At 32.2% G+C, this 14,876-nt stretch overlaps 1 protein-coding gene across 2 annotated transcripts in view; it reads right to left on the bottom strand.

The window, feature by feature from the left end:
- LOC135135248 (uncharacterized protein) overlaps positions 1-14,876 on the bottom strand; it is a 252,781-nt gene that overhangs the window by 10,610 nt on the left and 227,295 nt on the right. For both annotated transcript variants that reach the window (XM_064064271.1, XM_064064272.1), the window contains exon 3: positions 3,104-3,789. In XM_064064271.1, the coding sequence (XP_063920341.1) occupies positions 3,104-3,789 (686 nt within the window). The remainder of the gene's footprint in view (positions 1-3,103; positions 3,790-14,876) is intronic.

Genomic DNA, 14,876 nt, shown 5'->3' on the forward strand with positions numbered 1-14,876 from the left:
GGGTTCATATTATTAAAGGAACTTCAACGCCTAAATTAATATCTAAATGTGAAAAGAATTTCACTTATAGTTTTTGCCGAAATTAAAAAACCACCACTTGTTGATTTTAGTTGCTAACAAAAAAACCCTGTAGTGGTGATTTTCATATTATACCGTTGAAACTTCAACGAACGTCAAAATTGTCCTCACTATACACGCAAGCATAAACAAATTAAGTCAATTATATTAACGTTTGTAGGATTTGAGTATAGTATATCTCTTTAAAACATTTTGAAACGTCAAAACCCTTCCAAAATCTGCCATCTTGATTTCCCCCATCTCAAATTTCGGATTTAATGCTATGGTGTTGTCAGCTGTATTTTCAAGGTAGAATGCAGTGCGGTGGTTTTTTAATTTTGGCAAATATTATACGTTTGATAATCCAGTCTTTGTTTCTTTAAATAAGCTGTACTGTTGAAATTAAGCACTCTGAATTTTGATGCCAGTTCCTAGACGAAAGGGTGGAGTTTAAAAATATGGATGAATGAAAAAATAAATATATTTGGTTTACGTTTTTCATTTCCATTATCAGATATAAGTTTTTGGAGATGTACAGTAAGTAGGATTTTTACTTGTGATTTACATGAAATCATTTTCATTACTCCGAATTTTTATTTTTACCTTCGTTTAATTACCATTTCAGTTAGAAGGTACAAAGATATGGTTGTGTTGTTTTTGTAATAATTTCATAAAATTCCATTTGACAACAATGTTTACATGATATAAAGCGAAGGTACAAATCAGCAAAAATTGAGTAAGCAGTTAAAAGTGTTTGACGTATCAAAAATTGTCAAAGTTTTCAAAACCCTATGTTTAAAATTTTCGCAGTTAATTTTAGGTCCCCTGGATAAATTTAAAGGAATTTGGTGTTTTGTTGCTGGTTGAACTTCAAAAAATCTTTTGAGCTTTTATTGTTTTATTTTTATGAATTTGAAAAAGTCTTGAGTGCCGTAGTCTTTTTTTAATTCGGGGGACTCTTGGGTATCCATGGTGCATTATTTTGGGAGCTCGTGAAGATTTTTTTGTAAATTATGTAAAACAGTATTGGTGTCCCATTTTTGAAAAAATCTGACCTGACCTATTTTTTTGGTTAATTTTGGGACACCGTCGTTTTTTTTTGAAAAATTTAAAACTATCTTGAAATTCTAGGTATTTGTGTTTGGAAAGAATTTGAAAGTGCTTTGGAGCCTCTAGTGTCTTTTCTTATAATAATTTAATGAAATTTCTTAGATTTGTTCAAAATTTTCAAAATCGGTCGTATTTTAGCAAGTACTAGCCCCGCCCACCCACCCTCTCTTTTCTTAGAAGGTATCTCATTTGCCGAAAATCACTATTATCTTGTAGGTACTAGCCCCGCCCCCCACCCACCCTCTTTTTTATTAGAGAGTATGTCATTTGCCAAAATTAGTCTTATCTTGGCAGCTCCTAGCTCCGCCCACCCACCCTCTCTTTTCTCAGAGGGTATGTCATTGCCAAAATCAGTTTTATCTTAGCAAGTAATGTTGACTAACTTTGACAAAAAATGTTCAAAATTTCGAAATATTACGAGCTTACTTATATGCACAAAGCAGGAATTTTCAACATCTTCTTTAGTGATTAGTTGGTAAGGTTTGAATTGTCCTAAAAAAAATAAAATGTGGATTTCAGTCACCATCGTTACTAAGAAATCAGAAAGTAAGCCGAAGGTATACGCGCATTAGGTGCGTGTAGTGTTGTCAATTTTACTTTTATAAAATTACGTTTTTTCGTAATCTACGTCACAAAGAATGTTTTTTAATTTTTTTGGGATTTCCGAAAGCCCCGTACATAACGTACTTAGAAGTTAATCCGCCATTTTCGAGACACCCGATATAAGGCGATGGCAGAAAAAATAGTTTATCAACATACATATATATTTTTTTTGTAAGTCTGGCAAATTTTTTTTGCATAGTGATCAAATTGCCGGATTTTTTTTATTAACTTTTTTTTTCACTATTTTTATTATTTTTTAACGATTTTATTAAACGATGTCTGTAAATGCGTGATAGCAACAATTTTTGAGTGGCAATAAAATCGCGAAATGTGAATGACAGATTCCTTTTTCTTTCAGCTCCCAAGGATCACCATGCAAAAAAATTATGTCTACAACTCGTTTGGAAACTCTCGCCCCCTTTCCTTGATCAAACTGCAAATTCATGTAAATAAGTATCACTTTTAACTAGTTACAAATAATTATTGCATCACTTATTTTTAAAAATCCATATCTTATTTATATATTTATGGAAATTTCGGAACGTAGTTTTCACCACTGTTTTTAGCGTACAAAATTTTATAAATCATTGTTCATTAATACTGGGGTTATTTTAGGAATCAAATAAAATACGTTTAAAGGTTAAATAAGTAACCGCCTTGTAGAATCACTGATTTTTGTTTTTTAGAATTCATTGAAAAATTGTGCAAAATTTGAATTGAATTATACAGGGTCTATTGACGAAGGTTAAATAACACAAACTATTTTTTTGTACGACCATTGCTTTTTCGATCATTTACCGTACAGGTTTCCATAGCAGTAAGTTCAGTTTACGGGTTGCTACGACTAACAACCAAGAGTAATCACGCATGCAAGATTTTTTTTATTTTAAATTCCATGCTTGTTCGACTTCGATATTTTCGCTTTCAGAATCACTCATGATTGATATTTTAAGCAAATAAATCACTCACTAATAGTCGCGGAAAGAAAATTAACTCGAAATCAAGCCAGATCAAATCTAAATCGACAGCGGTCAAAATGGAGACTGATTTTTAAAATTGTTGTTTATATTAATCGAAACCATAGTAACAAATTTTAAATTAAAAAAAAGACCTCGTTGATGTTTGATATAAATTCTTTCAATTTATGAATTTGATAAAAAGACGCAAATCTTTTGATGGTCGTACAAAAAATAGTATAAGCATCACGAACGTTAAGGGGATTACTGGTCTCAGACAAATTGGAGACGTCGCTTCGCTCCGTCTCCAAACTTTTGTCTTCGACCAGTAAACACCCCTTACCGTTCTTAATACTTAATATACTATTTACACTCACCTGATATGGATACTTGGTTAAATTATTCTGAGACAACGTCACATTGAGTATAACCATCGGAGTAATGCAAACCAGAAACAAGATACTCGTAGACCCCAACAGAAGCACCAGCCGTCTTTCTTCGGCAAACTTGCGCGGATCCTCTTCCCCCGAAGCAGTCCTACTCAACGTCATCCTCCTCCTTTTCTCGCATGATCGTCGATACACAATCAAAATCCGCAGATTCAGTGCCGCCAACAGGATAATCGGAATCACCTTGAAAATGAACTCTAGCAGCACCTTGTAGATGCTGTAAAGGGGATGTTCCACCAGACTGGTGAGTTCTTGTCTCTGGTAAATAATGACGCTGTCCGGCAATAAACGGCACATGGTGACTTTGCTGCGAAAGGCCGCAGGGAAGTACAAGATGAACGTGACAATGGGAATGAGGACCACCGCCCGCCGCGGCGAGCCCAGGATGGGACGGGCGTGCCCCGGGTGACACACGCTGACGTAACGTTCCAGAGTGAGGGCGAGCAGCATCAGGACTCCCACTCCCAGGCACCCGTTCCCGAGGAACAGCTCCAAATGGGCGAAGTAAAAGGCCGACAAGGGCTGCTCCCAATGACCCTGCTCGCGGTGGACGAGCACTCGCCAGGCGAACGGCAGAGCGAACAGGATGGCTAACAAAGCCGCCGCCGAATAGCCTGCAATAAGACATTTACGTTATAGGAGGTAAACCGATTTGGCGGCAGTTTGTGGATGGACTCGAGTGGGTTGTATGCGACACGCTCGGGTTGTTAAGGTGGAGGGTTTTAATTTAATCTACTGGTTGGTAGTTAGGAACTTTTGAATGTTGATCGGGGATCTCGAGATAATGATCGTTGGAAGCTTTTTTGTCTCTATTTGTTAACGTTATAAAACGGATAGTTACATTTTAATTTGACGTTCGATAAAAGGGACTAAGTCTGTGCTGAATGCTAATACATTGACACTAATGTTATAAAATCTGTACGGTACGCGTAGAAACAACGACAAAATATTAGAGTATTTCACATCAAATTATTAAATTACTAGCTTTTCGCCCGCGGCTTCGCTCGCATAGACGATTCGTTGTGTTGAGCATTATTGCTAAGTTTCAAGTAAAAAATGTGTTGAAAAGCATCAACCCAAAATTTCAAGTAAAAATCGCGGTAAAAATATTTTTCCTCATACAAACTTTGTCACTTCCTTTCATCTTCTTAGGGGTGGAATTTTGAAAAAATCTGAAATACATCTTTCATTATTTGTGTTGAAGAGTATTAATACCAAGTTCCCCTTAAAAATTTAAATTTACAGTAGAAATATTTTCCCATACAAACTTCGCCACCACTTTTCACTTGAATTTCGGAAAATGCTTAAATACGTGCTTCGTTATTTGTATTGAAGAGCCAAATACCAATTTTCACGTAGAAATTTAAATTTACATTAGAAATATTCTTCCCATGCAAACTTACTCTCCATATTTCACTCCCTTAGCATTAATTTAATATCAAGTTTCACGCAAAAATCTAAATTTACAATAGAAATACTTTTCCCATACAAACTTAACCAGTATTTTTCACCCCCTTAGGGGTTGAATCTCGGAAAATGTTCAAATACGTGTTTCATTACTTGTGTTGAAGAGCATTAGTACCAAGTTTCACGTAAAAATTTAAATGTACTCGTACAATAGAAATATTTTCCCATACAAACTTAGCCTCCACATTTCACCCCCTTAGGGGTGGAATTTTAGAAAATGCTTAAAGACGGGTTTTATTATTTGTATTGAAGAACATTAACACCAAGTTTCACGTAAAAATTTCAATTCATAGTAGAAATATTATTCCTATACAAAATTAGCCGCCCAAACTTAGACACCACTTTTCACCACCTTTGGGGTCGAATCTCCGAAAATGCTTAAATACGTGTTTTGTTATTTGTGTTGAAGAGCATTAATACCAACTTTTAAATAAACATTACCTCAAAATTTACAATGGAAATATTTTTCGCATACAAACTTACACTTTTCACCCCCTTAGGGGTTGAATCTGTAAAAATGCTTAAATACGTGTTTTATTATTTGTGCTGAAGAGCATTAATACCAAGTTTTAAGTAAACATCACCATAAAATTATTTTTCTCATACAAACTTAGCCACACCCTTTTTTAACCCCTTAGGGGTTGAATCTCGGAAAATGTTTAAATACGTGTTTCTTTATTTGTGTCGAAGAGCATTAATACCAAGTTTCACGTAAAAACTTAAATATACTCGTACAATAGAAATATTTTCCCATACAAACTTAGCCTCCTCAACGTAGGGGTTGAATTTTAGAAAATGCTTAAAGACGGGTTTCATTATTTGTGTTGAAGAACATTAATACCAAGTTTCATGTAAAAATTTCAATTTATAGTAGAAATATTTTTCCTATACAAACTCGGCCGCCCAAATTTAGACACCATTTTTCACCCCCTTAGGGGTCGAATCTCCGAAAATGCTTAAACATAATGTATTTCCTTATTTGTATTGAAGAGAATTAAAATGTACCAGGTTTCACGTAACGATGTAAATTTACGGTAGATATATTGGTCCTATACAAATTTTATCACCCCTTTTTAAACCTATTAGGCGATGAATTTCGAGAAATCGCTTCTTAAACGATGCCTCCAGTATAAAATGAACATTCTCTGCAAATTTCAAATTTTTAGCATTAGCGGTTTGGGCTGGGCGTTGATAGGTCAGTCGGGACATTGCCTTTTATATAAAAAGATTTACTTATAGATATTATGGAAATGATAATGTAACCTCATTAGTTTTTTAGTAGAAACATTTTTACCTTAGTTTTGAAACTTTTAAAGTGACTAACATTTGAAGTATGTATTATAAATACTTTAGTGCTGAATAATAGGTAACTGTTAGGTATTCAACAAATCTTAATTCAAGATCTTACTCTGCACGTTGCACGTCATCCATTGCTTTTTAGATTCACAGTTGTGCTATAAATAGCATGCATTTAAAAATAAAAAACTACACGGCTTATGTATATCTAGCTAATTTAGGAGTAGCAGATTATAAGAATGTGATAAGAATGGGCCTCGAATTTTATGAAAATTTGGACTATTAATATATCTCTTTAGTTCGGTCATGTTTAGAGAGTAACTGTAGTTAGATTGTTATGAAGTAAACCCATACGCCGCGCCAGTACGACTCTGACTCATCATCGGTGACGGCGGAGTTCAACTAAAGACAATTCTGGGAGCGTTTTTTTTCCAGAAGTCTGGGGAAGTCTCGATGGTGGGTTCCAGAATAACCTCGAAGGCGGATTGTTATCTCTCCAGAAGAAACGTATGAGTTTAAATAGGGATCACCGTCGGGAGCAGGCTAGTTTCGTCTAGTTCAGCTGGGTCGATTAATGCCATAGGTTAAGTCATTCGCTGTTATATTTTCGCCGTGTAGTTAGTCGTGTAAATTTGTTTTACAAAAAATAATTTGTCCACTTTTATTCATGTCGATTTAATTTCTGTAAATCGTAACAATATTATAGTCGCCTTTTTATACTGCATACACCTCGAAATTAGAAGCTATACTAATGTTTTCCTGGAATATTTAAAATATAATTTTTTACATCAAAATGTTAACTTTCAATGCTTTCAGGATGTAATAATTAATAATGTTCACTTTATGTTTTTAGATAAACGCCAAATCTTTCAACAATTGTGTTGTAAATATAAATTAATAAGTGGTGTAACAGATGCACCTGATTTATATACTATATGTGTAGAGTTAGATTTAACATTCGTCTGTGATACCTTGAAGAACTTTCTTAGTACATTTTTTTTTGTAAACGAGTATTTCCCAGAGGAACTGAAAGCTGCAATAATTGTCCCAATTTACAAACATTGGTCGAAGTACAATAAAATATATCGAGCTTTCTCGAAAAATTACAAAATTTGATTTTAGGAATTTAATTTTTTTATGAGAACCCTAATAAGTTAAAATAAAGATATGTATGTAATGTTAAAATAAATATAAGGAAGCGTGCTACGCGTATGTTTCAAATGAGTTTTTCCTTTACACAATTTTGTTATGACGTCATCAACATTTTTGCAAGGACATGTATATCAGTTTGGATTGGTGCAGTGTAATACTAATAATAACAGTATTATATTTCCAAATTTTCTGGAAAAGGGAGTTAGTTGTTCCTGATTTAATCAATAAAATAAATTGACCCATTCATTATTTTTTTGAGTCACCCTGAATAAGGAATTCTAAAAAATATGAATATAATGATAATTCACAACTCATCATATATTGCACATTTTAGACTGGATTTATTTCTCAAAATTTTGAGATGGTGTCACCAGTTTTTAGGGGGGTCGTAAACGGATAAATTTTGATTAACGCTTTACTGTTTCCAAAAACCTTAAAACGTTTGTAAGGTCAGAGTACTTGGTTTTACAATTTTGCTTTTTACAAACATCTGGATGCCTAGAATACGGATTCATAAACTACAAACTACAAGTGGAATAATATGTTATTTTATAAAATGTAAGTAACATATTTATTATTATTGTAAAAGTTGGAGATAACGCCTAGAAGAAAATTGTCATATTTAAAACTCAGTTCCGTCATTTTTAAAAATGGAGGATTGCAATTTGCACATAATTTTTTGGTCACCTTGCCTTAATATGCGTGTAACAAATTAAACAATGTTTATGTACAAGGTGTTTTTCAAATGGAACACCTCTATTTTTTAGAGCGTATGTCATTTGTCAATATAAGATCTGACAAAATCAGTCCTAGATTAGCAAGTACTAACCCCGCTCACCCCTCCTCTTCTCATTCTAACGACAAATTTTATTCTTGTACAGTATAATTTTCATTCAGAGCAAATAAAATTAATCACCAAAATGGTGGCAGGGTGGGTGGGTGGGGTTAATTATTTGTTCTTTTGTAGAGTAGAATTGGAAAATAATAGAACCTAGGCTGCAAACAAAATAAAACAAAAAACTCTAATCGTAACTTTTTTTGTTGTACAATTTACTATAGTAACTATTTCTTATTTCAGAAGAAAAAAATTAGAAAACGGGTGGGTGGGCGGGGCTAAGTTTAGCTTTTATAAGTAGGAAATGGGGATGATCAGACAAATTTTGGTTAGCATTTTACCATCTATAAAGATTACCTATCTAATAAAAATCGACACAGACGCGGACAGACGTCAGACGGCAGATAGACAGACGGAAACAAGACACCTGTTTTCGTACTCTAGGGGTCATGAAACGTCGAGAAAACATAAAAGTAGCAAGTCGTCCGATGGACTTGCTACTTTTATGTTTTTTGCCTTTTTTCCACTTCTTTAGCTTGCGCTCGGGAAGTAGAAAAAAGGCAAAACACAAGGTAGAGAATTTCAAGCTCATTTCCCTTTTATCAGTTTTTTCAAAACTGTATAAAAAAATCTTTAAGTTATTTACAATAGGTGCCTTTTTTGACATAAGTAGGGCCTTCAATACTCATCAAATAATCTTAAATAAGCTGGAAAGTTATGGTATTAGAGGATGCGCCCTGGCATGGTTAAAATTGTATTTATTATAAAATTATTGTAAAATCGCAGACAAAACTTAACGACAAAGTGAATTCGCATTTCAATACTGCCTTGAAACTGTAAAATCATTTTCCCAGAGAAATTAGGAATATAAAAAAATTATTATTATTTAAAAACAGGTAAAACAAAAACTGATAAACAGTTGTCTTTATTCAGTTAATGAATTCTTTGAAAGCGAAAAAGCTTTCCTCACTTTTCTTAGTTACTGTAATTAATTTAATGTACACATTTTCTGTTGATGGTTTGTATAATAAGCAGATAAATAAAGTGAATTAAATTGAATGGAATAAAAAAAATTTGGTTTGCTTTATGTCTAGACATTCGGTGGATATTTCAACCGTTATGTTGCATCTATAAATTAAGTGGTGTAGTGTACCTGAAATCCTGATATTTTTTCTATGTTATCTAAAAAGTACAACTACTTACGTATGTTGTTCATCATAATAGTTAATTTATGGTGGCTAATGAATATTATGTTAGCTTAGATATCTACGGTATCTCATTAAATATGTTTCGTAATAACTATACGCAACTTTTTATGGTATACTTATGATGATTGAACTCTTTATTATTATTATCAATATTTTACCTATTCAGTATAAAAAATTACTTTGTTTTAGCAATTCATTCACATGACATTTTTTTAGTTAAATCAATCTGGCGTTAGAAATCGGGCAACTTTTTATTAAAAAATCCTTTACTGATTGACGCAGGATGTACAAATTAGTTAAAAAAGGGACAAATAAATACGGAACTAAATTTAATTTAAGAAAGTAGGAATATTTCAGGGTGGCCGGTTTTTTGCTGGTCAGTGTATATTGTCACAGTCGGAACGTTACCTTCTACAAAGAATTCCAGGAATTGTAACTAGGTTTATTTATGAGAAAACTGAAAACATAAAGCGTTCCACGCATTCGTTTTTCTAGCCATTTCTGAGTAAAAATGAAAAGCATGTAATTTAAACTAATGTTGATTGGTACATATTTAAAATAAAATAAAAATGCTTTTATTAAACCGCTGTTAAAGTTTTACGAAAATTGTTGTTAACCACATTTAAAAGGGAACTGTTAAAAAATAGTCCATACAATGTAAATATTTGTATCAATTGTACGGTAGCATTGTTCACTTCCATTTGAACAAAGGAATTATTTATTCAGTTTGAGGTAAGCAACGTCAGTAAAAATTTTACAAATAACAAAAATAACGTGACGGAATACGATTCAAGCAGTTCTGGCACTTCATTAGTTAATTTTTTTATGATGAAAAATAAGAAGCGAAATAAAAGCACTAAATGAAGATTTTTTTCCCTTACATCTCTAATTGAATCGTAACATCGGCCGTATTCTTGTAGTCAAGTACAATCTTTAAAATGAAGAAGAGAAAATCGATTAAAAAAAACCTAACGTAATGTCGTCGTTATACCAGCCGACATAACCAGCCTAATTGTTAAAAACGAGGTTTCTAATTTCTCCCGTGGTGCTGTTTCTGCTTTTTTTCGTTATTTTTATGTACGAAAAAGATTTGATGACGCTGGTGTGTTAGATTATCACCATTCTGGGTAAACGTTTTAGCGCCATATTAAACACGAACTGAAATTAATTACACTGTGTAATTAAATTTCAGTTGGTGGCTGGCGATAAAACAAATAAGCTATATTACAAATAATTAGTATGAGTATAGAAATGGTTGATGCCATAACAAATATTGGTAGTTACATATAATTTAATTACCTAATTTCATTATACAAAGTATCTGCATAGTTTTTTGGTTGTTAGTGATGGGAGCGTTCAGATCTGATTATTTATCTGTAAATAAGTTGCGTGTTCAATTTTTGGTGTAGGTATAGATTATCAATAGAAGTTAAGGATATAAGAATTTTTTATTGCAGTTTATTATCTCACTGTCAGTCAATGAAAATAGTACGTTAAACAACTGGTATAACTACAAAGAAATCCTGCATATCTTGTGATTTTTTGATGGTTTTTAGGACAGACAAAATGTAATACATTTGTTTGCAGCAGCTACATTTGATGGTCCGCTCATGTCAGTTTTCTTTCTTATTATTGTATCAAAAGATATGAAAGCCTTGTTTCTGTTTTATCCATGGAGTGAATCGGCGGTACGAAATTGATTTTTATATTTTTTTGTTCTGCAAAAATCTATTATATATAAGTAGGTCTTGCTTAGCACTTTTACGTATTAAGTGCAATTGCTAATTTTTATATGCATTAAAATCTATACAGGGACTATTTTATATTTTATTAGAAATTTTGTATGTCACTTTTATGAACACATTTACTTTTTGCCTTTATTTGGTTCACAGCCAATTTATATTTTTTGCTCAAACAAGCACAACGAAAGTCTAGAATTAAATTAAATTAAAAGTTTTTACTGGGTACGTAGTTAAATTCTATCGACAATTTTGTTAGACAAGTAATCTTTGAAACTACTGGACTTTCAAATTACCGTGTAGCTGATAAAACGTTAACTAAAATTTGTTTTATTACTCCTAAATAAAGATACTCCCATTTATTTTATATGTATCTTAGGAATATCGTATAGATGGTAAAACGCTAACCAAAATGTGTCTAATTATTGCCATAATTTGAAGACGTTAATTATATTATTACACAGTAAATCTAATTTAAATTTTATAAAATAACATACTCTTGTAATTGTGGTTTATGCATCCGCCTTGATTTTTTACCCTGGCCATTCAGATTCTCGTAAAAAAATCCAAATTGTTACCAACCTTTTATTCTTAGTATAACGAGTAACCGAATGGACGCGGTTATACTGGGTCAGTGGCTTTTTACGTTGTCGTACTAATGCGAAGATCGCGGGTACGATTCTGGTGCGAGTTCGATCCTCTCATGAACTTTTTAAATAATTCGCTAATGTATGGTTTTAGAGACTTGGATTCATTGGTAAATTAGTAAAAAATTCACCAAACTGGACTTTATTTTAGCTCAGATTTTATTCCAAAGTAATATATTTATTTTTGTATAAATTTGTATTGAGAATGCACACAGTGTTGCTTGTGCTTCACAGATGAGGGCGGCTTTCAATAAATGTTTATAATGAATGGAATTTGAAACTCCAAACTATGAAAAAATTCTTTAGTAAATTCAACGATTTCAAGGCAACCATTTTTTTTTAATAATAGCACGACACAGGAATAAGGGAACACATTTTTGGTTTCGGATATAAAATACTGAATTTCAAGATTTTTTACTTTTTGAATATTTCTTTGTTGTGGACTGTTGAATTATGTCACTGTCTGAGCACCGTATATGTAAGTATTTTTAGGCATTTAACATTCTGTATCGTATGCTATAAACAGGGAAATTATAAATTGAATTCCCATTCAAATATTAGGATCAGTTTTGTGCATCAGATGTGTAGAATGGATAAAATTAATTATTGGTCTATACATTAACGCAATGTAATTTATTGATGTAATGTGCATTGTGTTAAATATTTATAGTCGATAAACAAAATTAATTATGATTTTTCTTGCCACGTATATTTAGTTTTTCGTTGAATTTGTTAGTATTATGAACAGATAACGTTTCGGTTACAATTACACAGAAGAAGCGAATGGGAGGAAATATTGTTTGAAAAAATGTCATCAATTATGCGTGGACACGTAGCTCCTGTTTTTGGACCATCGGCAATTTTTTTACGATTTTTTTTTAATTTTTGCAAATAATTTAAACAAGGGCAAAATAGATTGGTTTTTATGACCAGGGGTGAGGAAAATCAGGTTCGGTCCTGAAAGTTATAAAACTACTTAAATGCCGAAAACCCATGTGGAATTAGGGAAACTGTTAACTTGAAGTTTTAAATTATGCGTGAATCTGAACCCTAACTTGTCGAATCATCTGCAAATTTTTTACGATTTTGACGATATAAAAAAAAGAGAAGCACTACCTCAAAGAAAAAGGTATTTGATAATTATAATTCAGGTAAATAAATTGGAGGCAACTGATTCGCTATAACTGGACTCGAAGCAAAAATATTAGTAAATTCTTTGTTTTTTGTGTATTCTTCACAGATATCATTCGACACAGACGGTAGAATGGTATTCTGAAATAAAATGAGACATTTGTAGGTAAAAAAACATGCTATGTTTAACTTTGATTGCTTATGTTTATACATCGAAAGAATGCGAGGATTAAATGATTAATTCGGCTGCAATGGAGCAAAACATTCTAAATATTATTTTGGGTAAGTGGCTGTCGCTGTGATAAGTTTATAAGTCTTATTTTATTATATTAAATGTAGGCGAGCGCAGAATTATTGTATTTTCAAATTTTCAAAAAAATGGCGTGAGTTCTTCTTGATTTGATGAATAGTAATCAGCCACGGATGTATCACACGTCAGTACTCTTTCACTGATATAAAATGTGATGATGCAATTTGGATTTTTTTGCGAAATTTCGATGTCTAGGGTAAAAAATCAAGGCAGACTCATAAACTACAAATACAGGAGTTCGCAATTTTATAAAAGACGGAAACGAGAGACCTATTTGTTCGTACTTTGTGCGCCGTGAAGTGTCGAGAAAACATTGCGGGTCCACCGGAAAATTTACAAAGTGAGGCCCTGTGGTATTGTATGCAGTTGTTGTTTAGGTATTATTACTATTATTATTTTCAGTTTTGCTGGCGATATTGGAGTTTTGAAAAAATGATGTAGGTTTTGGAATTTTGATGACGCCACCACGAAAAACAAAGCTATTAAAAAAATTGTGGAAGGTTATCTTGTCAGAACTTCCTTCGCCCTTGAAATTTAGTCCGACAAATTCCGCTTTTTTAAAAAATTATAAAATTAGATTTTGCGATTTTCGTTTAGTGATCACTGTTAACTTCTATAACTAACGGGAAATAAATAGACACTCTCAATTTCTCATTATATGCTTAACTTTGACTGTTCATTTTATACTTCGACCGAATTCGACTTTTACCACGTTGAGATTACAAGCAGCAGCGGTTAAAAGAAAATGAAATTTGGTTAATTTTGTATCCTCAACGTAGAGGAAAGGACACAAAACAATCTTAAAATATTTTCATGAGTTCACAGCATTCGGTTTTTGCAATTTTTGCAATTAGTTAAATTGTAAAATATTGTTATACACTGTTGATTTTTTTTCCAAAAGTCTGGATGCTAAGAGTAAAAAATGAACTCGGATTCATAAATCACACATGCAGGACTATGTTATTTTATAAAATTCAAAGAACATTTGTTTGGTAGAATTCTAGGATGACCTCATAATTTTTGGAGAAGGCCTTAATCGAATAAATTTTGATTAACGATTTATCATCTTTCCTATAACTTTAAAACGTTTGAAATATTTCAGTACATTCGCATTTATTTTAAAGATAAATTGTAAAATAAAATTTTGATTTTTTCTCAAAAATCTGGATGTCTAGGGTGAAAACTCGACACGGATTCATGAATCACACATGCCGGAGTATGCAATAGGCCAATTTTGACCTTAATTTTTTTTTAATTTTTTTTGTAAAAATCTCAGATTCAGCGACAGAACTGACAGAACAGACAGACGGAAACGGGAGATATATTGTTTCATACTGAGTTTACACTTCAAAAAGATGCTCTTATTTAATAATACACAGTAAAATAACATAATTAACATATATAGTTTTTTATGCATCTGTTATATTTTTAGGAATTTTTATTGCATTTGTAATTATATCATCCTGGATATGTGAAAAATGTAAATAATTAATTATATCGAAAAACAGAATAGAGACATATTACAAGACCTCCTTTGCTTGTTTATGCATTTTATTAAAAAAATTCGTCTAAGACTATTTGGATGATAAAATTTGATTTTGAGAGTTTTTTTTTTTTGTGGTACCTTCTATAAGTCAAAATAAAGATATGTATGGACTGTTAACATAAAGATGTATGCTATGCGTATGTTTCAAGGGAATTTTTCCTAATCAAATTTTGTGATGACATCACCAACATTTTAGAAATTTAGATGTGTGAAGTAATACTAATAATACTGTATTTCAAAATTTTCGGGCAAAAAATAAGCCATTTTGTGTTTAATCAATAAAAAAAACTGTTACATTTATTAAGGTTTTGAGTTTCCTTGTAGAAATAATTTTAAAAATATGAGTGTATTGATAATTCACAAGAAATAT

The sequence above is a fragment of the Zophobas morio genome, unplaced genomic scaffold, assembly GCF_036711695.1.
Source record: "Zophobas morio isolate AGI-343-1 ecotype UQ-CSIRO unplaced genomic scaffold, CSIRO_AGI_Zmor_V1 ptg000024l, whole genome shotgun sequence".
In the NCBI taxonomy this organism is placed as follows: domain Eukaryota; kingdom Metazoa; phylum Arthropoda; class Insecta; order Coleoptera; family Tenebrionidae; genus Zophobas; species Zophobas morio.